Raw genomic sequence first — 23,200 nt, 5'->3', positions numbered from 1 at the left:
TTCCTGTGCCCCAATTTCCTTGTCTGTAAAATAAGGATAATTACACCCAACCCAGGAGGATGTTGAGAGGGTTAACTGTGAAAGTGTGTGATGCGCCTGTTACAGTGCCTGGCATTCAGTCAGATGTCAGTAAATGGCAGCTGCTCTTAGTTTTTCTTGTCACTTTCCATCCCCACACACGCAACAGTGCCTGACTAATGTGGCTGTCCTTCCCTTTGCTCATTAGGAGAACTTTCTCTGCCTCAAACACACCTCATTTAAGTTTCAGTTCCCTTCATTGTAGTCGCAGCAGAGCTTTAATTAAAATAAAATGGATGGTCTCCTGCTACAGGTTATCAGGGGAAGTCCAGAGGAACAAGTTCTAAAGGGTTAGGAGCACTTTGTGTTCAATTTCTCTGAGGCCACGTGGGGCCATTCACTTAGCAGAAGTGCCAGAATAACTGCAATTTGGCCCTGAAGTACCTTCTCTGAGCCAAAATGGAGCACATAGAATGAATAGGCTTCTGTTCTCATTTTCCCAGCTGTGGGGCTGCAAGCTCTGGCAGTCATTAAAATAAGCACTAAACCACATGACCAAGTCCCACTGACGAACAGAATATGTTCTTGGCTGCTGATGGGTAAAAAGGAGGTAGAGAGACCAGGCATGAGGAGACGGCCCCTTTGGCATATGAAACCAATGCACTTTCTGTCAGCTAATGATGCTTCTGCAATTTCATGAGGTTTTGAAATAATCTGCAAGGCTGCTAAAGAGGGAGATTTAAAAATCCTTTCCTTCCAAAAGGAGGTGGAGGGTTGAGGGGAATTCCAAGCTTAGAAGAAAGATTCGGTTTTACTGGAAGATGAAAACTCAGGACCCCTACAGGGGAACCAGCTGGGTACAGAAACCTCAATTTCTTTTAAAAATTGCATTAGAGTCAAGATGCCCCTGAGCCAAACTGATGTCTCCACAAGACACCGAGTCACCCAAAATGGCTTTTTTGTAACTGTGCTATTAGGTAGTAACAGCTGGTCACATAAGCAGGCAGGAGAACTGCTATTATGGACAAGTTGTCCCATCACCTCCATGTGAGCCACCTCTACCCCTACAGAATCAACATCATTTGCTTAGAGGTCAATCAAAAAACCGGCAGTCACATACATAGTCTTCAAACTGTAACCTGCATTCTCACAGAAGTTGTTTTTCTTTCATTTTATTTTTCCTTCTGCTAAATAATCTTAACCTTCACATATAATCTGCTCTCATCCAGCCTGTTTTTGAGAATGGATGCACTGGATACTCGTACTGTGGGGTGCAACAAGCCTATGAGGAAATGAGAGTGAAAGCTGAGAAAATCTGGAAAAGAGCATAAAGAGAACACAAGGATGATGGAGAACAGCATGACGACTTTTGAGTCTTTTTTGTACCTCCACAAATCAACAGTGTCACATTGGTCTATCTTGTACGTAAGGGGCAGCCACCAGTCTTCACCTGAATTACTGGGAAGCACTATGTCAACCAACAACTAAAATCTGTGAGTTTCCTAAAAACTAGTTGAATTATGAAGGCTTGCTTCTGAATAACAGAGTCTCTCTCATTTTCATTTCTACTGACCTTTAAGGAATTCTGGAAAATGGTAGAGGTGTTGAAAAATTGGTACAAGCCAACACTTGATTTCACATTTTCAAAATATCTGATTTCAAAAGATGAGAGCAGAACAGATTCTGTAGACCACTGAATAGCGATTTTGTACCTAGGAAAGGTGTCATAGGGGCCATTCTAGACCACATGGTACAAGTAGAAAACTGTAGCCCTTCAAAACATTTTACTTCCTTTGCTTAGAAAATTGTTGTAATATATTGATTCGGTTAGCTCAAGACATTTTACCCTTGTCTGCCAAAAAAATTATCATTACAAAAATATCCCCGTGATGCCTGTGGACTAAACAGAACCCCCTCTGATGCAGTGTACAACCAGTAAAACTATAGACAGCAGTTCTAAGTAATCACAAGAAGCCATTACGGTTTCTTTAAAAACAAGTCATGACAGAGTAACTGCATTTTTTTCCTTGAAGAACCACAGACATAGGACATGGGATATCTGGACTGCACCAAGGTGTCTGATGAGACTGCCCTAGATATCCTAGTAGACAAGATAAAGATGAAGGAATTAAATAGTAACATAATTACAGGGATTAAGAACTGGTAAAATAATCTTATTCAAAGAATGTTGGTTAAGGAATGAACTAATGTTACTAAGAAAGGAGCTAACTGTGATAAGTCTTTGGCTCAGTCTTCAGTCCTATACAATTTTTTACAGTAGTCCCTCCTTAGCAGTTTCTGCCATGTCAGTTGTAATGTCCCCTCTCTCATCCCTGATTTTGTTTATTTGCGTCCTTTCTCTTTTTTCTTTAGTGAGTCTAGCGAGGGATTTGTCAATTTTATTAACCTTCTCAAAGAACCAGCTCCTTCTTGTATTCTTTCCGTAGTTTCAATTACCTGTCGATCACAGGCCTAAAATACTAATTGAAAAATTCCCAAATAATTCATAAGTTTTAAATTGTTCTGAGTAGTGTAATAAAATCTTGCACTGTCCGGCTCCATCCTGCTCTGGTCGTGAATCATCCTTTTGTCCAGCGTGTCCACACTGTATACACTACCCAGCTGTTATTCAAAAAAATCCTTTTAATTATCAAGGATCGTCGACTATTGACATCATCTGCTCTTGACACGTGACCATCAACATCAGCATTGCTCAATGATCCAAGATTACCTGAAGCAGATGATCCTCCTTCTGATGTATAGTCAGAGGGTCAACAGCAGCCTTACAGTAGCCTTACATCCCAATCTGCCATCATTTACCTCACCAGGTAGGCATTTTATCATCTCACATCATCAGAAGAAGGGTGAGTATAGTACATATAACAAAATAGTTTGACAGAGAGACCACATTCATGTAACTTAAATTACAGTATGTTGTTATAATTATTCTATTGTATTATTAGTTCTTGTTAATCTCTTACTGTGCCTCATTTATAAATTAACTTTATTGCAAGTATGTATGTATAAGAAATAACATCACATATATAGGGTTTGGTACTATCCAGTTTCAGGCATCCACTGGGGGTCTAGGAACATATCCCCCAGGGATAAGAGGGGACTACTTTTATTTTATTTATTTACATTAATGAATATTCATTAATATTTACTAAGTATTTCATGTGTGCTGAACCTTGTGTCAGACATTTACAGCAGGAAAACACAAATTTATTCGACAAAGTATTCTTATTACATTTTATCAGTGACTTGCCAACAATATGTTTGCTTATCAACTCTACATATGACAGGAAGCAGAAAGGAATAGGCAATGGGATGGATAACAAAAATTCAGAATAAAAAAGATTCTTACAACCTGGAATGACAGACCTATTTTAACAAAATTAAAAATTTCATAGATATAGTATAAACCTCAGTCCAAAAAAAACCCCACAATTGGACAATAATGCAGTCTGATACACTGGGGACAGTGTAAGAGATGGGGGGCACAGCTTCATAAGCTAGAGAGACCCAAGTTCAAATCCAACCTATGCTACTTCTAACTACACAACCTTGGGCCAGACATTAACTTTTCTGATCCCCTGTAAGACAGGCCGCCATGTACTGTACAGAATTATTGTAAGGATTCAATTAGAAAATGAATGCATCTGACATAGGAAGTACTCAAAAGTAGACTATTCAACAAGACATGTGCCGAAGGCAATAGAGTTTCCATTTAGTTATTCCTTCAACAAATATTCATAATATGTACTAGTCCCCATGCTGTATTTCAGGATTCAAAGGTAAAAAAGCTATGGTCCTTACCTTTAAGGATCTAACAATTTTGAGGGTTAGACAAACTTGGAGTGACAGTACAATTTGTGGGTAAATCCAATACAGTACAGTGGGGTAAGTGTTTGTATCAGGTGTTATGTGAGGAGTAAGGAGAGATATTTAAAATAGACTGAAGCAGCGGGAATTTCTATTTTAATGGTCTATAGTTTTAGAAAAGGCACCCCAGCACCAGTGAGGGCCAGACTGCTGAGGCGGGGCAATCAGTTCAAAGGCTGTGCAGGAATATAGAGAGGAAGTGAGAGGAGCCTGAATTAAGGCAGTACGAGAGGAAATGGAGGGAAAAGATAAGTCAGGAGACATCAAGGAATTAGAATCTGTAGAAGCTGATAACTGCCTGGGCTGGGAAGAAGACAGGGAGGGATGGTATGACAGGAAAAAGTCCAAAGGACTCCCAGGGTTCTGTTTGGAATGACTAAATGGAAGAAGGGGAACGAGTGGGACTAAAGAATGAAGAAAGAATCAAAGGTTTGGAGGGAAGATGCTGAGCTTAGTTTTGAACTTGAGTTTGAGGGTTGCCATCCAAGAGAAATCCAGGCTCAAGATACAAAGTAGTGATCACTAGGACACAAATGTGAGTTGAAACTGTGGATGAGAAGAGCAGAGTAGAAGGCAGAACCTTGGAGAAAACAAGCATTTAAGGGACAAAAGGAGGAAGAGTCCACAATGGAAACCAAAGGGGAAATGGCCAGACAGTACATAGCAGAAGTGGTTTTCATATATGAAGGTATATCAGCAATATCAGATGTGCTGAGAATTCAAAAAGATAAGGAAGGAAAAGTGTTCAGGAGTTCTGGCAACATCGAGGTCTGATGACTAGGGAGAGTCGAAGACATTGCTGGGAGGTGGGAGAAGGATGAAAATATGAAAGACAAGGAGGAGATGGCCAAGAAAGCTGCCCATGCACACATGGAAAGCACTGAGCAGCGCCGAGTGCCAATAGCACAAGTGTCAACAGCATGTGTTTGTAATGAAGCAGAAAGGGGCTTTAGGTTTCCTCAAGAAAAGAATCCGCTCTGTATAGTCAGACCCCTAGAGGAAAGAGGACTTCTTTTCTACACTGCACATTTAGAGAGACTTTCAAACAGGAACAAGGTCAGAGGATGGTAAATCACCCAAAGGTGATTACCCTGAGGCTGGACTGAGACTGAGTGAACAGGTTGGTACCCACTTTGCCAAGACCATGAAGATGCATACTGTTTACCTTCTAACAAAGCAGCACCTATTTATTTTCCCTTGAATACACAATCTGGCCTCATTTACCCTGGAGAAAGGTGGGAGGATTGGGAGAAAGAGGAGAGGAGGAAGGCATTCATGAACTTCACTTTTACATGTAAAATTAGAGGACAGACACCATTTCAACTTCCAAATAAAATCTCAGAGGTCAGGGATAATTAATCAGAGACCACTTATCAAAGAACTTTATTATTACTTACTTCCACACAGAGGATTCATTCCCTGACCTGAGCCCCCAATATCCTGATTCCTGTCTCCCTCCTCTCCTGTGTAAGGTCATCCAATCAGTTACCCGTCCAGCAAATCCCACTTCCCTTATTTCTCAAATCCAGCCATCCTATTCCCTCCCATTGCCACTGCCTTGGTCTAGGCCTCCCTCCTCTGTCACCTAAAACATGGCAACAGTGCTATGATTGGTATCCTGCTGGTCCTGCCCTGTCCAGTGTGTAACTACCACAATGCCGCCTGAGTACACTCTGTTTAAAATCCTTCAGTGCCCCGTTCTCCACCACCACACTTTCAAAATAAAGTCAAAACTTAGCATGCCAATATTAACTGCTCTAGTTTATTGTTTACCATCTACTAGTGCCAAGTGGATAGCACACAGCAATCTCATTCAATTCTCACAGCAACCCTGGGAGGTAGGCACATATTTTCCTCTTTTATAGATGAGGAAACTGAAGCTTAGAAAGAGAGTGACTCGCCCAAGTTTACAAAATTAGTTCACGTGCCAAAGCCACTATTGGCACACAAGTATCTTAAATTCTAAAGTCTGTGTTCTTAACATGCTACTGTCCACCACAGCCTTCATGATCTGCCTCCTGCTTACTTTTCCACAGTTACTTCCTATCCTACAACTCTAAACTCCAACTGGTAGGCAATCCGTTGTTGCCCACAACCCTTTGCTCACACCACTCTCAATATCTGCAAAATTATCATATCTCCCCCTCCTCTTCCCGACTAAACTTGCTCATCCTTTAGAACTTAGATAAAGCAACACTTCCTTACAGAAGCCTTCTCTGATGCCTAGCTTGACTTATGAGCACCCTAAGTCCTCCTCTAGCAAACATCTACAATAGCTTCACACCAGTGTTGTCGTCTAGCTCCCTGGCTTAAAAAAAAATTAAAACTAGTTCCTTGAGCACAGGATGTGTATCTTACTCATTTTGGTATTTCCAGCTTGCAGAGCAGTTCGAGGCACACAGCAAAAGCTCAAAAAATATTTATGCTTATTCTCTATTATAAGAGGCTGGCTTGCAACAGGAAAAATGACCTGTGGTTGAATGAGAGCCCTGCACTCAACTTCTTAAAGGATTTCAAAATCATGTCACATGAGTGGCAGGGAGGAGTTGGTCAAAAAAAAAAAAAAAATGGAGAAGGAAGGGGAGATGTTCAAGGCAGCAGAGGTACCAGAAGTAAAGGGCTATAGGTGAGACACAACCTTTAAGCAGTTTAAGAAGAGTAGAGCCAGAGTTGGGGATTATAGAAATAATTAGGCAAGATGTGCCTTCACAAATATGGCATTTTCTTCAATCGGGTATCAACTATTAGCTAAAATGTCACCTCCACAGAGAAGCCACCCACCTTGAACAGCTAACTTTGAAAATGTCTTCCTCTGTTCCCCACCCTAGACACACATGCACATCCACCCCCTTACTGTCCATCCTATTACTGTTCTTTTTTTTGTAGCATCTATTGGGATCTGAAATACCTACCACCCATTAAAAGTATTGTATTATTGACAATCACAACTGCTGCCACTATGATCAAAAAGTAGGCTCCATGAAACGGTTCTTTTTCGCCTCCTTACAGAAGCCTTCTCTGATGCCTAGCTTGACTTATGAGCACCCTAAGTCCTCATTTTTACTGCTACATCACCAGTGTTTACAATAACTCCCGGCACATAACGAAATTCTCTATTGTTGTTTACTATTGGTAAATATATTAAATGTGCTTAGCTTGGAGAAGAAAAGGTGGAAAGAGGAAGACAAACTATCAGATCTCAAGGTTGTGTGGGCAATAAACTGAAGTGAGATCTTTAAAAGCCTGAAGGAGGGGCAATGAGCTGAAATTACTGGGACCGCTTTCAGCTCAACATATGACTTTTTAAGAGTGAGAGATAGGGGAAGACGAAACAGTAATCAGAAGTAAAGAGCTTTCTGCCACTTAAGAAATCTAACCAGCGGGCAGGGGTGTCCTAGAAGAAATTCAAGTATTCAATGGGAAAGGGAGCCTATGACCCAGGGATCCCAAACTGGCAACTGCGGATACGCCTGATTTCAGCTGCACCGAGTTAAACAAATTGTTTAATTAGTTGCTAGTTTAAAAATCTGTGTTAGTCGCCAGGGTTTAAAAATTAAGAGACTGCGCGCGCACACACACAAACACACACACACGCTCTGGAATTTTGGTTTCATTTCTCAGATATCACAAATGTTAGTATTGTGCTCATAAAACTCAATTCAGTAAAAATAAAAGTTTGACTATTTCTGACAGAAATTTTCTTACACCAACTTTTACCTTACCTAACTGATTAAGCGTTAACATTTGTAACCCTAGGACCAAACCGAGGAATCAAGAACCTTGGTTCAGAAAAGCCCTTAAAATTGACTTGATTTAACATCCTCGCTTCACAAATGCGTTATTATCACTCCCATTTTACAGATTAAGAGAGGCTCTAAAAGGGGAGTGACGTGCTAGAGTCACACAGCAAATCCTGGCAAAGACAGGATGAGTACCCTGGCATCCTATCTCCCGTGTTCCAACACCGGAGATTCTAAGCACTCCCTGCCAGAGGACAGGAGACACTGAGAAAATTAGAACAAGCTTCTTAAACTGAAGACAGTCCGAGGCGAAGTGGCTGGAGTGACTCCCTGAAGAATGGATCCTGAGACCCTCTGTGACCCTCGCCCTCATCGCCGAGCTTGCCACTTCCCTCCAGGCCTTCAAAACCAAACCCGTAGGACCCCAGTACTCCCTCACCAGCGCGGCTGACTTACCGCAGCTCAACTTCCGGCAACCTCAACGTCGTCCGCAGAGCGCGCCCCGATGACGCAACGTGGACCCGCCCCAGCCTGCTAGGGATTAGTTGAGCGCATGCGCATACGGAACTGCGGGCCAGCCTTGTAAATGAGCCCCTAGCACCGGACTGAGTGGGAGGAACTTAAGTCGTGGGGAAGGCGGGACATCGGGAAGTGGGCAAGGCCTCCTGTTGAGCGCTGTTCTAAAGAGACTTTCCCTTATCAAGTGCGGGAATGTGCATATGCCCTTCAGGCTTTTAAAAAAGTGCTCCACATTCTCTTGATTTCAGAGGATGACAGGAATGATCATCATTTCCATTTTTCAAGAGAGACAACATCAAACGTATCTGAGGGGCTATTAGGTAAGTGTGGAGAGACAGAAGGTGAAAATGTTAATAGGTAAAGGTTGATGAATGTCGACAGTGACAAACTTGCTCTTTCTAAACCAACCATTATTCTCATAGCTCCCTCCTACTAACTAATGGGATAAAATTATTCAGCTAAATTATTTATTGAGCATATACTATATATGTGCCAGCATTGGACAGGTGTTGAAGATAATACAATAAACTTAACCTGATATATAAAGCCATTCACAAAGTACTCTGATGTAACTCTATAGACTCATAATAACAAGAGTGATGAATATTATCTACCATGTTTTCAGGGTTTCACATCTTTAATTGTCACAAAAATTCTGCAGAGTAGGTGTTATCTCCATTTTATGTATGAGAGAATGACGGCTGGGAAAAATTAAGGGGCTTGCTGAAGGACAAAGAACTTTTGGGCCAGGATTCTAATCGAAGCCCATTTGACTTAGTAAGGAGATACTTATTAGAAAAGATTCTTGTATAGTGTAGGAAAGTGGGGAGAGACTATTGCAGTAGGGGAGGGAGAATACTGCAACAGGGAGACCATTCTGATCAAAAGATCTGCAAATGTCTCAAGGGTTAGACAAAAAGAGTTTCTTCTGAAGGGAAGAGTGAGGAAGGCTAGAAGAAACTGAGTGTGGGAAAGTGGGAGAAAAGGGTGTCTTAATTGGATAGTAGTAAATCAAAAAATATTTTACCTTGAGGCCAGCCTGTTCTCAGGAGGGGTTGTATGCTGGCTCAGCATGTGTGAGCGTCAAAATTAAAGAGCCTGGGGAATAAGAGAAACTTAACTAAAGTTGATTAACAGGCATTTTGTTTGATCAGTGGAGACAAGAACTTCAGCTAATAATTTACAAAGCAAAGAACAGACTTCAGGATTGTGTCTGGCCTTACCATATAAACAGGTAAATCCATGAGTCTTATAAAGTCATATGAGAATTGATACTTCTTTGCAGTAAACCATTTCTAAAGCACAAAAGTGTGCGTTTGGGACAAGGAATTTAATCATTGCCATTTTTCAAGAGCACAGGGCTCAAGTAAAATTCAACATTGTCAACTCTTTCCACTATCAGGCTCTTCCTCTGCCACTGCCTCCTCAAACTGAGACCAAATTCATTCTGGCATTTTAAGCACACTCCGCTCATTTATCTTTGCATCTGCAATATCCTTTCTTCCTTTGCTTAGCTAACCCTTTCTCCATCTTCAAAAATCAGTTGAAATGTTGATGAATCTTTGACAAACTATTGATGGAAAGAGTACATATTATATGATTCCACTTATGTAAAGTTCTAGAATCAGCAAAACTAGTCTATAATGTTAGAAGTCAGATAGGTGGTTGCTTGGGGCATAAAGGGAGGCATGGTCTGCAAAGGGGCATGAGGAACTTTCTGGGGTGATAGAAATGTTCAATCTTGATTGAGATTGGACGACAGGTGGATATTTGTCAAAACTCATTGAATTTTATATTTTAAATGGGTACATTTTACTGTATGAATTAAATGTAATAAATTCGGTTTTTAAAAAACCAGTAGAGATGTCACCTATATGAAGGCATACCTGAAACCACCTCTAGGCTTCACTCTGTTTAGCATATATGAGGCTAACATATATGAAATTAGTTCTTTATAAGCTCGTTACCCCTCCTGGACTTCAAGATCCTTGTAATTAACACTTTTCGGAGTTTCTGCCCAGCTCAAAATGTTTTCTACTTCTCTGGGAACTGCTTGCCCTCCAGCCATATTTGTACTACATGTGCCATCTTGCCCTCCAACCCCTTCCCCAAACCCCTTCCCCACGGGGCCACCTCCCTTCAGAGTTGATTGAAGATGAGATGGACACAGGACAATTCTTTACCTTGAGCTTTGGACATTTTAACTGATGCTCATAGAGTATAGGAACAGGAATAAGTCACAAAGGTCAATGGCAGTATTCTAGAGGGACCTTCCTTGAATTGTGACTGCTGAGGCTCCTATGGTGGACTTAGCTTAAGGCAAGGTCATCCAAAATGTTACCGGATTCCACAAAACACCCCAGTAGCCATTCATAAAACTGGCTTCATTCACTTACAGGCTTGAAGTAGCTCCATAGGGTTGAAACCATGTCTGCCTTGTTTTCCATTGTCTCCTAATGTCTGGCCCAAGGACTAGCCAAGATATAAAGAGTATTCAAAAAGATTTTGTTAAAATAACAGATAAGATCTGGGTATCCAAAATAGATGGTCACTCAGATCACAAATTGCAGCCTTGTTGTTAGCAGGAGTTAGGATGAGGCTCAGATCTGCCCTACTATCCAGGATGGGGAGACAGACCTTTGGGGCACCAAGGTGGTGGAGTATCAAGAACAAAGCATGACCAAGAGCCATAAAAAGTCAGAAAATATTCTCAGACACAAAAGAGCAATAAGACTATTCAAGATACAGTGATTCGGGTCCATCCACCTTCATCACTTGTCTTGCAGCTCAGTTGAGGAGAGCACACACTCCCAATAATGGGCATCATATGCCACACAACCTAGGCTTCGAAAGTCCAAGAAATTGTAGTGTGACATATTAGCAAGTTAGTTTTAACAGCATTGTCTCTTTACAGCATTCAGAGTGTGCTGCAGCCAGGAGAGCCCCAGAATCCTTTTGCCCTGTGTTAAGACTATTAAATCTGCCTCCTGGAAGGCCCATCTTCAAAAGAGAGATGGGCAATATTCTGCAAGGCAAGTAGCCGAATGACTAATTCATCAAATATTCAATCTGCAGACGTGTGGATTTTCTGAATGAACACTTTGCTAACATTAACAACTTCTAAGGTTTATAGCAATTTTTATTGGATGGAGTGGCTTCACACGCTTTTAAAAATTTATGTGATGTGGTAGTTGACTGGTTTTCATGTTGTCTTCTGAGAAGCATTTGAAGGAATTTTCTATTTATTGAAAGCCAAGGATGGTTTATTTTTCCCTTGAATAAATTCAACATGAATAAGTTAATGAAGAATGTCATTGAATATAGATTTTTCTTGAGTGTATTATTATGCCACTCTACTTTTCCTTTTCTGTCTCCCTTCCCATTCCTCAGTTTCTCCCTTTGCCTTTCCCTAAACATCTCCATCTCTCTGCCTCTTAATCTCCTCCACTGCTCCTTAATCTCTCCCTGTCTCTGTCCCTCTCTGCACATCTATCTACCCTCCTCTCCCTCTTCTGTCTCTTGGGGACCCCCATCTCTTCCCCTTAGGTCTGTTCTCTCTGACCCTCTGTCTCCCCGGCCTCCCCTATATTCCCCTTAATTCTACCCTTTATTTTTCCTTTCTCTCGCTCTCAGTCTCCTCACCTCTATTTCTTCTCTCTCTGCAACTCAGTTTCTCCCTGAAGTAATAGCAAGCTGAGGACAAAGCATACTGAACCTTCCTCAATATGTGGCTATGAAGAAAAATGAGAATTGATTACTATAACTTCACAACAATTGTAGAAAACTGTTTTTAAAAGCCTCATCCAATATGCATTGTTGTAAACCTTGTAAATAGTTAAAAGAAGCTATTTGGCAAATTTGGCAGATTGGTCATTTGAGGAACTGGCTTTAAGATGATGAGCTTTAAGCCCATAAAAAGAAACCCAAAGGAGCTTCTGAGTCTGTAAATTCTTATCTACAATCAACGTCTCTATGATGCCTTTCTCCTAGAAGGTATTTATTTTAATATTTAGGGAAGAAAACCTGGTTTCAACTGGATTTTGTGCAAGCCATCAGCCACTGATTCTTTGCTGAATGGACTGGGCTGAGTTATCTCTGCACCATAGTCCATCGCCTTTCATAAATTAACCAATTAATTCGATCATTCAGGCAGGCGTAGGAAGAGAAGATTGATACTGCAGAAAGGAAGCACATTCCAGAATCAGATCTTAGATTTGGTCCTTAACCTCTCTGTGCTTCGGTTTGCTTAATTCTCCCTCATGAGAATGCTGTAAAGGTTAAATTATAATGGTGGTAAAGATGAAGCATGGCACATGGTATATGCTCAGCATGTTTGAAATCTACATATGAGTCCCACTGTGTACCAGACATGCTGTAAGTACCATAAACACTATATACAATAATGCCTGGGCCTTTTTCGTTATGCTTTGACAATTTATATCGATCATTTCTTGTTCCTGTCAGATTCAAATCCAGGTCTTTTTGACCTAGAGTCAGAGCATATAACCACTTCTTTTCACTAGTTGCCGTAAATGTTCATCAACATAAATAATGGGAACTTAGCCATTTGTCTTTGTAGAGTGGTCTTTTTAGGTGTTCCTTCGTCCTGAGGGATCCCAGGGAGCAAAGCTTTCACAAGCCTTCTGGGAAATGGTTTCTGATCTGGAAACAGACGAACTGCACCTTCTAAAACCAGGACAAAAGTCTCCTTAGCTCCCACAGTTCCAAGCAAGAAGAATTTTGGGGGAATGCAAAGCAGAGTGAGAGTGAAGCTAGTTATAAAAAGTAAGTCCTTTTCTAAAGACATTTACAAATGTGATCAGAAACCAAACAAACCCTATATCAAATCTTATAACATTTGACAATACATTTCAATACATCTTCTCAGTCCAAGAGACTCAGAATCTTAGAATTAAATAATCAAACTTGTAACAGCATAGTTTCAAATATCATATTTTAGGTAGGTAAAAAATCTCTCATTTTAACAGATCATGCAGACAGCAACACACAACACAAAATACCAGTTTATACATGTAATCCATTTGCTACATATATTAGTTTATCATCAAGTTTTAAAACATAAATCACAACCAGTTTGCAGTAAACACCAAGTAAAACTGTATGTTCCTATGCCTTTGCTAGTTTTTACTTAAGAGATGTGACTATAGAAAAAAGACTATTTTTGGACAAACAGAGGAACTGACAGATAAATAGCACACTGTCCCTTCAAAGTATCACCTTCCGTGGCTGCAGACATGTTCTGTGTCAGCTGTTGCTGCTCTCAACATATGCTTTTGAGAATTGCTACCACTCTCGGGAATTGTGTGTCTGTGTGTTTATGTGCGTATGTGTGTGTACTTAATAGGACAAGTTTTTGCCTTTTGGAGAAAATGTGTTACAGTGAGCTGGAATGCTACAGGATTTTCATTCTAGCTCTCTTACATAACTAGCTATGTGATCTTGGGCACCTTATTTCACCTTGCTACACCCCAATTTGTTTCTCTAGTACTATTACCCTCCTGTGGTGGAGTGTCATGAGACTTAAATGAGATAATCTTGGCACAGCACTTGAGAAATATGACTTTCTTCTCCTCATCCTTTATTTTTGTTTTTAATGTAAAACCATTAAAAAATTCCCGTTCTCTTTCTTTTGAGGTCAGCTTTTATCATCATTTTTTAATAGCTAAAAGGAATTTGGGGTTGAAAATGATAGGCGTGCAAGCTGCATAATTTCCTATCAACTCTGAGACATGCATGAGTAAGAAATAATAAGGCAGAATTTCCAAGGTGGTTCAGACATCAGTTCTGGAGAAAGCTGTAAAAGAGGCTCAGAAGAGAGGTGTTCTGAGAAGTGGCAGTCACAGTGGAATAGCTGTTGTCTCTCAAGGTGACCCTTGGAAAGGGACAGCATCTATCTGCATGTGTAAGGTCTCTGCACAGTTGTATTGCTCCATTCCACTAAGGCTCAAGAGTTCTAATTCTCCAGTAGAATCCTACCCATGTGTCCCTTTAATCACCAGTTAATTCAGGCTGGAAGCTCAAATTACAATGACAGTCTGAGGCTCCCACGTTTTCTGAGGGGCAGGAGCGCTCATCCAGATTTGATTCTCTTGGAAATAGTCTGTTCTCTACTCAGAGTACAATCTCTGCTGACCACCACCATCTGCTTTTCTTTTAACTTTCCAAATGACCCAGCCCCTAAGACTCTTCTTTTGACTTCAGAAAGTCCAGGTACCTGGCAACTCACAGGCCTTCACCTTCCAATACCTTCAGCGACATCCTAAGCATCATTTTGTTGTACCTCCCTGTAGCCTCCCTTAGGAGCGAATGTGCAGAATTTTCTTGAATGTCTTCTTGAAGTTCTCATTACACAAAGGGTAGATGAGGGGGTTCAGTGTGGAGTTGATGTAGCCCAGCCAGATGGTGAACATGTGCACACGTTCATTGCAACAGCTCTTACAGAAGGCAATGACCATGAAGAAGATGAAGTAAGGAATCCAGCAAAGGATGAAGGCTGCCATGATGAAACCTAATTGTTTGGCAGCCTTCCGTTCTCGGTTCATATGCAACCCAGACACATACTGTCTCGAATGCGAGCGGAGCCTCTTCCAAGTGAACTTGATGTAATCCAGGCCTATGCTAGAGCCACTTCTTGGTTTGCCTTTCTCTGATGCTGGCTCTGTGGGGTAATCTGAGTCTGTCGGAGAGAAGGACTGGCTATCACCTAGGATCTGATCTTCTAACAACTCGCTAGTTCCATGCACGTTCAGGCCCTCCTCATCTGTCTCAGGCTGACTCTGGCTCTGGTTAATGGCTATGTAGCCCCTACTACTCTCCTCTGCCTCAGTTTGTGTCTGTACAATGTTAAGTGGGAAACAGTGGATTTTGTCCATTTCTTTGTCCTCTTCTTGGCTGCAGACACCTGGGGAGTTCACCTCCTTGGAGTCTTGCGATGGTGGCTTCAAGATATGTCCACCACCAGCATCTTTCGGTTTCCTTTTCAGACCCTCCCAGGGAGACTCCTTCCCTGGTTTCTTGCCCCCTGCCTTGGGGTTCTCTGGCTTCAGCTTAACTTCAGAGCAAGATGGGAGGGATCCATTGATGAATTCCCGGTGCTGACAGTGCTGCCGTACAGCCTTGTAGATCTTGGCATAGAACCAAAGCATGAGCAAGGTGGGCAGGTAGAAGTTGATGATGGCAGTCATGATCTTGAACCAGGTGACATCATAGAAGTCTGTCTCACACTTGTCCTTCCGGTGCCCTGAGGCCTGCGGCATGAAGTGATGCCAGCCCAGAATGGGAATAACCCACAAGAAGGAGAGAAACCAGGCCCCCAAGATAGTAGCCGATGCTCGGGTCTTGGTGCGATACTTCAGGTATCTGAGGGGATGCTGGACAGAGCGATAGCGATCAATGCACAAGATGAAGACACTGAAAATAGATGCTGTGCTGGCCACATAGTCCATGGAAAGCCAAAAGAGGCAGAGAGGCAAGCCCAGGTGCCATTTGGACGTGCGGAGGTAGAGGATGTTCATGGGCATGACGACAGCTCCCACAATCAGGTCTGCCACAGAGAGGCTGATGATGTACAGGTTCCCCACAGTATGTAGCTTCCGCTCTTTCCGCACAGCACACAGGACCAGCAGGTTGAGCCCTACTGTGACCAAGGAGATGGTGCTCAGGACCACCACCAAAGGCATCAGTTGGGGGCTGGCTATGGTGGTCTTGTTTCCTTCACACATATTGTCTTCTAAGACACTGGAGGAATTGGGATGAGTCATTGGGATAAGAGCAGCCTCCAGTTATGGCTCACTCCCTGGGAGGAAAGACATAGGATTAAGGTTAGAGTCTTGGTGATCAATAGTCAGTACCATCACATTGATCAAACTAGGGTTGTATGCTGTTGGGGATAGTAGACAATGCTGGCTACAGTCTATATCTCCTTCTTCCTTAGTCATTAATTCCTTCCTTCACTTAATGACTATTTATTGAATTCTTGGCATTGTTGTGGGTGTTGGAAATATGGTGAACAAAACAAAAATCTCTGCCCTCAAGGAATTTGCATTGTAGTGAGGAAGTTGGGCAAAAACAAGGTGAAGTTTGTATAAGTCCAATGTTGTGTGTGTTTTGGGAAGGTGGGCTGCATCATGATTGGTTAAGTGCAATATGGCACTCTAGTTGTTTTTTTGCCAATGACTGGTCTAGGAGTGGGCATGAGACACAACCGTGGCCAAGGTAGTAGATGGGAAAGTCTCATGGCAGAGGTGGGGTTCTAGAAAGTGCTTCCTCCCTGCCAAATGAGCAAAACAAGGATAAGCATTGTACCTACTTGCCACTTTCTCCCTGACGGGAAGTGATGCTTGGAGCTATGGATGTCATCTTGGGGCCATCAGAGAAATGCCCAGATAACCGCCGAGATGCCAACCCAGAGTTCTGTTATCACTGAGTTGCTAAACAGAACCTAGAATCTTCTTCCTCCAGACTAGTTATTATGGGAAATAATTAAATATTTTATTTCTTACATCACCATTGTGGAAGTTTTTACTTGCAGCTAAAAGCACCCCTAACTGAGATGGGGGGATTTACAAGAGTGTACAAAGTATGAAATAAATCAAGGCCATCTCCTTAGATGAATGGTTCTCAAATGAAAAGTAGGTTATGTTATTTGAGAAAGCATGTTTGTTATTTATCATTTTACTCTATATTCGAAAAAGAATTTTTTTCATCACATAAACTATGCAGCCTTCTTTGCTAGTGAGGCTATACAGAAAACAGATTGTATCTTGTTATTTGTGATTCTTAGTTGGGGTGGGAAGTAGAAGTAGGTATTAAAACTTCCAGAAGAAGTTGTTAGATTTTAATATTTATCAAAAACTAGTATGAGTATAAAGAAAACTAAGAAATACTAACAGAGAGTATAAATCTCTCTCAATAATTTAGCAGAAACAAACTAGTTTTACATTAAGGCAAAGCCAGATGCATTCCTGAGTAAAATGCCAAATTCATGTTTCGTTTTTTTTTAAAGATAAAAATCAAGACCACAGGGTGTTTGGTCCTTGTGGAGAGAACCATTTGAGTTACTTTGTTGGAAAATCACCACTTGGGTGGCACTGATTCTGCCCCAGCTCTGCCACTAAATTTATGAGTGATCTGTCAGCCTGTGTTTTCTCATGGGCCAAATGTGAAAGGTGGAGTAGGTGATCTCTAAAGGCATTTCCAGGTCTCCTTTTAGAAGTTTTGATTTAGGTATTTTTCCATGTTCTCCTTCAACTCTGAATGGCCAGTAGTCAGAGTAACCCTCTGACTTTTCTGAATGTGCCTCCTCTGACTTCTTCGACAGCATCACCTTCTCCTCTTGTGACCCAGTCTTGCCTTCTGCTCCTGTCACTCTATGCTGTTACTTTCAGAGACCTTATCCACTCACCCTTGTCCACCTCAGCCATCACCACTGTGAGGACAACCCCCAAATCTACAGCTTCAGCTGTATCTTTCTCCGCTCTTACATCTGATACCCAATCAGTACCCTGCAGTTTCACCTTCAGCTCTGACTGAAGCCGATGCCCCTTGGAATTGTCTACAGCCACCTCAGGAAGGAGAAAAGACGCTAAGGCAAATCATCTCAGGGATTTTATTTTTTACTGTTTTCATAGGAAGGAAGCAGGAAGCTGTTGCCTAAAACACTGCCATAACTTGGCATTCTCAAGGCAGCTCTGACCTCCCCCTCCTACAGAAGTGACTCATTTCTCTCTTTTCCTCGTTGCCTTGAGGAAATTTCTCTCTCGTGTCCTTTTTTCTTATTTTTCTCTTTGGCTCATTGCACATAGAGGGGAACTCCATAATTTTTTTTCATTGTGCATATACTATTTATAATTGCATGATTACATTTGATAGTAAAGGATTTATTTTTATATAAAAATCTATATATTTTCCTTTTTGATTAAAAAAGAAAAGATGTTATGATCGAATTGAGATCATTGAACTAAAAATTAGCGTCACATATTAAGTGTTTGGTTTGGAATGAAATCTACTGATGTCTGCAACTTATTTTAAAATGAATCAGAAAATAAGTTGGATGGATGACTGGTTAGAAGAATAGATAAATGAACAGATACATGTTAAGCAAAAAAAGCAAAATGTTAATTTATAACCTGGAGAGTGGGTATCTGGGTATTCACTGTATAATGCTTCCAACATTTCTATTTCATTGATAATTTTCATAATAAAATGTAGAAAATTAAAACAGCATAAGCTTATCTTCTTCACCTATCACTGTAAGCTCGACTCTGTATCGCATTTTTTCCTTCATGGACATGTTATTTTGTAAAAACATAAAAGCAAAAGATCAATAAATGTTTGTTAAGTGAATGGATAAGTAAGTAAGGGGCAGGATAGTCTGAAATATCTCAGCTCAGAACTTGTTTATTCAACAGATATTTACTGGTGAAGGGTTCCTTTCAGCTCAGTGATCTGTTTTGGGAGCAAGAAAGTACACATTTGTCCTCCTAAACCATAGAATTCAAAAGGAGGATTCCTGAAAAGGCAACTGTAGCACCCATGCTGCATACAAATGGCATTTGGAGGATGCCTCGCCAGAGGAAGGCTGAGGAGGGTATTGGGAGGAGGAGGAAGCCTGAGGGAACATGTGACCCTGGCACTAAGCTGGGCGGCTGGGAAGACAGCAGGAGTGGCCACATCGGCATCGTCTTCATGTCCCACTCGGGACTGGCTGAGTTATTTGCAGGGCCCAATGCAAAATGGAAAGTTCAAGTAGTATTAAGAATTTCAAGACAGTGATAGCAAAACATTAAACCAAGCTGAGGGATCCTGAGCTCAGGGCCTGTGTGCTGTCCGGGTCACAGGCCCATTATGTCATTCCTGGTATCTCATCCTCTCACCCAAACTCTAAACAGGCATTACTCAGGAAGATAACTCATACAAGGCACTTTCCCCCTCCTCCGGGGATCTGAATTTTGAAAAACAGATCCCTGAATGGTTTTCTCTCTATAAATGCCAAAGAGACGTCTGGCACTCCGGCAGAGAATGGGAGTTATGCGGGAACACAGATCCTCATTTCACCTCATGCCACATGGGAGGCCATCCTCCTCACAGGCTGTCCAGACCCTGTCAAGTTCTGAAGTACCCTCTCTGGGGTCAAGGGTGAGCCTATAAAGATGCTGCTGTGAGAGAACTGGGGGAGAGAGAACCAAAACTAGAGTAGGCTCTTCATACAGGGCATTTTGAGAAGAAAGGTGGAAGGAAACCTGTAGGATCTTTATAGCACTGCGTCCCTAGAGAAGTGGGTGATGGAAGGAGCGAGCTCTCACCATCTCACCTGGGCTCTGCCACTTGGCAGGCTGTGTGAAGCATGAGTAAACAGGTCTCCAATCTCCCAGTTTCCTCGTCAGTAAAGTAGGGCTAACATTGAACACCCCCCCCCCCCACTCCTCCACACTGTTGGGAGGATCAGTTGAGACAACGGATGGGGAAAGCTCTGCCAACCCCCTGACTTGGTGACAAGCAGAAATGGACACTTTTTCTTCTCTTAGAGGCTCCTGTGTACAAGCAAGCCAATGGCTCCATTCCAAAACCACAGGCTACAGTGGGATTATTACTAAAGTGATGACAAACAGCCTAATCCAATCAGGTGCATGTGCTAGTGGATGAACAAAGATAGTGTTCCCTCCAATTCCTGGGAACGCTGACTGGGGCAGCTTTGGCAATAAGGAGCCAAGCCCTGGGCTTTTTATATATTAGTTATTAAATGCCCATCACAAGCCCATCAGGAAGTCTTCTGATGAGCCCTAGAGTACAGAGGAGGAAATGGTCAGCTCAAGCTCAGAGTGGGGAAGCAACTGACTCAAGGTCACACAGCTAGGAATCAGTTGGTGGAACGAAGATTTGAACCTAGGTCTATCTAACTCATTTCTCAGCCTTCATTCTATGGACATTTTGAGCTGAATAATTCTTTGCTGTGAAGGGCTGTCATGTGCACTGGTTGGATGTTTAGCAGCATCCCTGACTTTTACTCACTAGAAGCCAGTAGCGTCTCTCCCCAACTTTCAGTCACGACGACCAAAAATATCTCTAGATCTTGCCAGATATCCATTGGAAGAGCAAAATGATCCTTAGTTGAGAACTACTGATCCAACTGAGGAATATGTACCCTGAACTGCCAAAGAATATAGCTTTTGACTCAAGGCAAGGGAGGGCTTTCTAAAAGATGTTTTCTAACAATGCAATGAATTGCCTGGAGAGAGAATAAGCTCCCTATCCAGGGAGGTATATGAAGAGCTGGCCTTGATCTGATTACAAGTTAGAAATATGCCTTGTTTCTCAATGATAACTTATTTACCTAAGTAAAACTTCGCAGGTGTTGGTTTTAGGTAAAAGAGACCAAAGGGCATGGATCACTGCTGATAGGCATGAAGGGGAGGCAGATGGTTTGGAGAGATGCTTCCAGTGGCCTCACTCCCTCCACTTTGCCTCCCATTTCAGCAGTACTGGTCCACAGAAGGCTTGGAGCTCATTTGAAGGGTGGAGTAGGGCAGCAGTTAAGAAACCAAGTGCTTTGTAAACCAGTAAACCTTTGCTCTAATCCTCTTTCTGCTGGGCAAGATATTTCACTCTACCAAAACTCAGTTTTCCTCCCCTCTAAAATGGGGATAAAGTACCTAGTACCATGCCTGACATGCGGGAAGTGCTCAATTAATAGTGGTTATCATGTTTTCTTCCATTTCTTGGTGAGTGACACGAGGCTCTCACAGCCAGCCCAGTTGGCTCAGCGGAATCATCCTTGACCTCTCTGTTTTTCACTGTGGCAGAAACTGCTAATAGTCTTTCAATATCAACTCTCTTTTATTTAGGAATAGACTTCTGCTTTTAGCTGAGTACATGGCTGCCTGGAATAGAGACTGCATTTCTCAGTCTCATTTGTAGCTGAGTATGACCATGTGACTAAGCTCCAAAGAAATGGAAATGAAAATGTAATTTGCAACTTTCTGAAGGAAGCCCTAAAGGGAGGACATGTTCTTTTCCTTGGCCCTTCATTCTTCCACCTGGCTAGGATGCTGACGGGATGAATAGAGTTTAAGCAGCCATACTGGGACCATGAGGAAGAACCACAAAATGAGGAAGGTAAAGTAGAAATTTGGAAAAAGTTGAGGTTTCTGATGATCATGGAACTGCCCTATCAGCCAGGACTCTCCACTTCTGGGTTAGCTTTGATTTTCTGTCACATACAGCCAAAGGAAATCCTAACTGCTACACTGCCCCTGATGAGAGCAAAGACAACGGATGAACAGCATCAAAAAATTAAATTAAAAGTTCTAGAATTCAACTGGGAGAAGTATGATGACTGAGATAAAATCAAAGCAGGTGGCAGGTCAGAGACGGAAGGAACTGCCTCTCTCAAGATTGAGTGTGGATATCAAATCAAGAACATCAGAGAAGAGGGGATGTGTGAGCTGGGCTTTGAAGGATGAGTAGAAATTCACCAGGAGGAAGGAAGAGGAATTCAAGGATGAGTAAAAGAAAGAATGAAAGTACAGAGCTAAGTTTGAGGGATTGGGAGGGAATCATAATTGACTGGAGCACAGAATGATGAATCTGGAAAGACATGTTGGGGCCAAGGTGTAAGGAAGCTCTTTTACACCTCTGTGCATTTACCTGTGCTGTTTCTCCTGCCCGGAGCACTCTTTTGCCTTGAAGCTCTTAGTTGCTCCTCTTCCCATGCACTTCTAACACTCCCTTTTATATCACCTATCTTACCATTCTTTCTTTAGCTGACTCTCCTCTACTCTGTAGGAGCAACCTTAGAGCACAGAGTGTGTCTGCTATTTCTGTTTCTGAAGTGCAACACTCATGACCATTAAGGGGACACCCCCTTCGTGATAGCAGGGACCACACCTTGTTACTCACTGCCATTCTTCTTTGCTGGTGCCAGGTTGGCACATGATAGATACTCAAGAGAGGTCTCCTATGTGAGTTCTGAAGATATGAGACTCAAATAAAGAGTAGGAGAGGACACAGGAGAAAGACCTAAATGCAGAATGTATGGGCATATATTTCACAAAGATGTTTAAACCAACAAAAATTTGATATAAGATTCATCCTATTGATAAATATTGTTTTCTTTCAGCTAACTTTCCCACTTTTTGCTGGAAATTTTATTGTTAGAAATTCCTTCATGGTAATCCAAAATATGAATAAGGATTTATACACAAAGATGTTCATGGCAACATTATATATGTTAGCAAATAAAAGGAAATAATCTGAAATTTGGTAACTAAATATATTATGGGATAGCTACAGAACAGTATATCATACAGTCTTTGATAATCACATTTATGGAGCACCAGTAATGATACAGAAAATGTTCATAATGAAATCAAATTTACAACAGACGTTGTTTGTACGGGATGATGTCAATTCTATTAACTAACGGGCTTAGAGCCAGGGTCAATCCTTGTTAGGTTAACACTGTTTTCCTCTGAGGAGTGAACAATGTTTATTAGTTTTGGTATTTCCCAAGATTTCAACAATGATATCTTAGTTTTATAATAGGGAAAATAAGAACTAACTGCACCCATTTGTTAAAATAAAATAAAATAAAATAAAATATATTTCCCTGGAAAAAAAATCTTAAAAAAAAAATGCCTTTCACATTCTTAGCATATCTTTTATTTTCTTCAGTAAAAAGTGAATTTGAGATTCCTTTCTTGAGACATTCTAAACTGCCTCTTCACCCACCACTCCCCATTCCAAACTGCTCCACCCTCTGCCACATTTGCATTTGTTGGTTATTCTGGTCAAGTAAGTCGAACACTCATTTCTTTGCTCTAATTCAGAGAAAAAGGCATCATGCATGAGGGTACCCCAAATACTGCATATTCTTATTGAGTCCAGTCAGAGCATAATTTCCATAAAACACCCAGGCGTATTAATGCCACTGGCTGTGGTACAGAGAGCAGACTGCAAAAAGCAAAATCCCATTATGAGTCCAGTGCTACAGGAACTGGACTTAGAATCTAGGGCAATGC

General features: G+C 41.6%; 2 protein-coding genes across 7 annotated transcripts in view; both read right to left on the bottom strand.

Annotated features, from left to right (window-relative positions):
- ATG7 (autophagy related 7) overlaps positions 1–8,186 on the bottom strand; it is a 218,895-nt gene extending 210,709 nt beyond the window's left edge. The window contains exon 1 of one of the 3 annotated variants that reach the window (XM_016125396.2): positions 8,100–8,186. The gene's annotated coding sequence lies outside the window, so the exon portion shown is untranslated. The other 2 variants (XM_036218756.1, XM_016125397.2) reach the window with 2 other exon arrangements.
- Positions 8,187–13,101: 4,915 nt separating this feature from the next.
- The window catches only part of HRH1 (histamine receptor H1), a 62,824-nt gene continuing 52,725 nt past the window's right edge, over positions 13,102–23,200 (bottom strand). For all 4 annotated transcript variants that reach the window (XM_016125407.2, XM_016125402.2, XM_016125406.2 and 1 more), the window contains one exon: positions 13,102–15,978. In XM_016125407.2, coding sequence (XP_015980893.1) covers positions 14,480–15,943 — 1,464 coding nt within the window. In that variant the 5' untranslated portion in view covers positions 15,944–15,978 and the 3' untranslated portion in view covers positions 13,102–14,479. The remainder of the gene's footprint in view (positions 15,979–23,200) is intronic.

This window comes from Rousettus aegyptiacus, unplaced genomic scaffold (genome assembly GCF_014176215.1).
Source record: "Rousettus aegyptiacus isolate mRouAeg1 unplaced genomic scaffold, mRouAeg1.p scaffold_m13_p_4, whole genome shotgun sequence".
Lineage (NCBI taxonomy): Eukaryota > Metazoa > Chordata > Mammalia > Chiroptera > Pteropodidae > Rousettus > Rousettus aegyptiacus.
The sequence above is the reverse complement of the archived record's forward strand: the minus strand, read 5'-3'. Positions and strand labels throughout refer to the sequence as shown.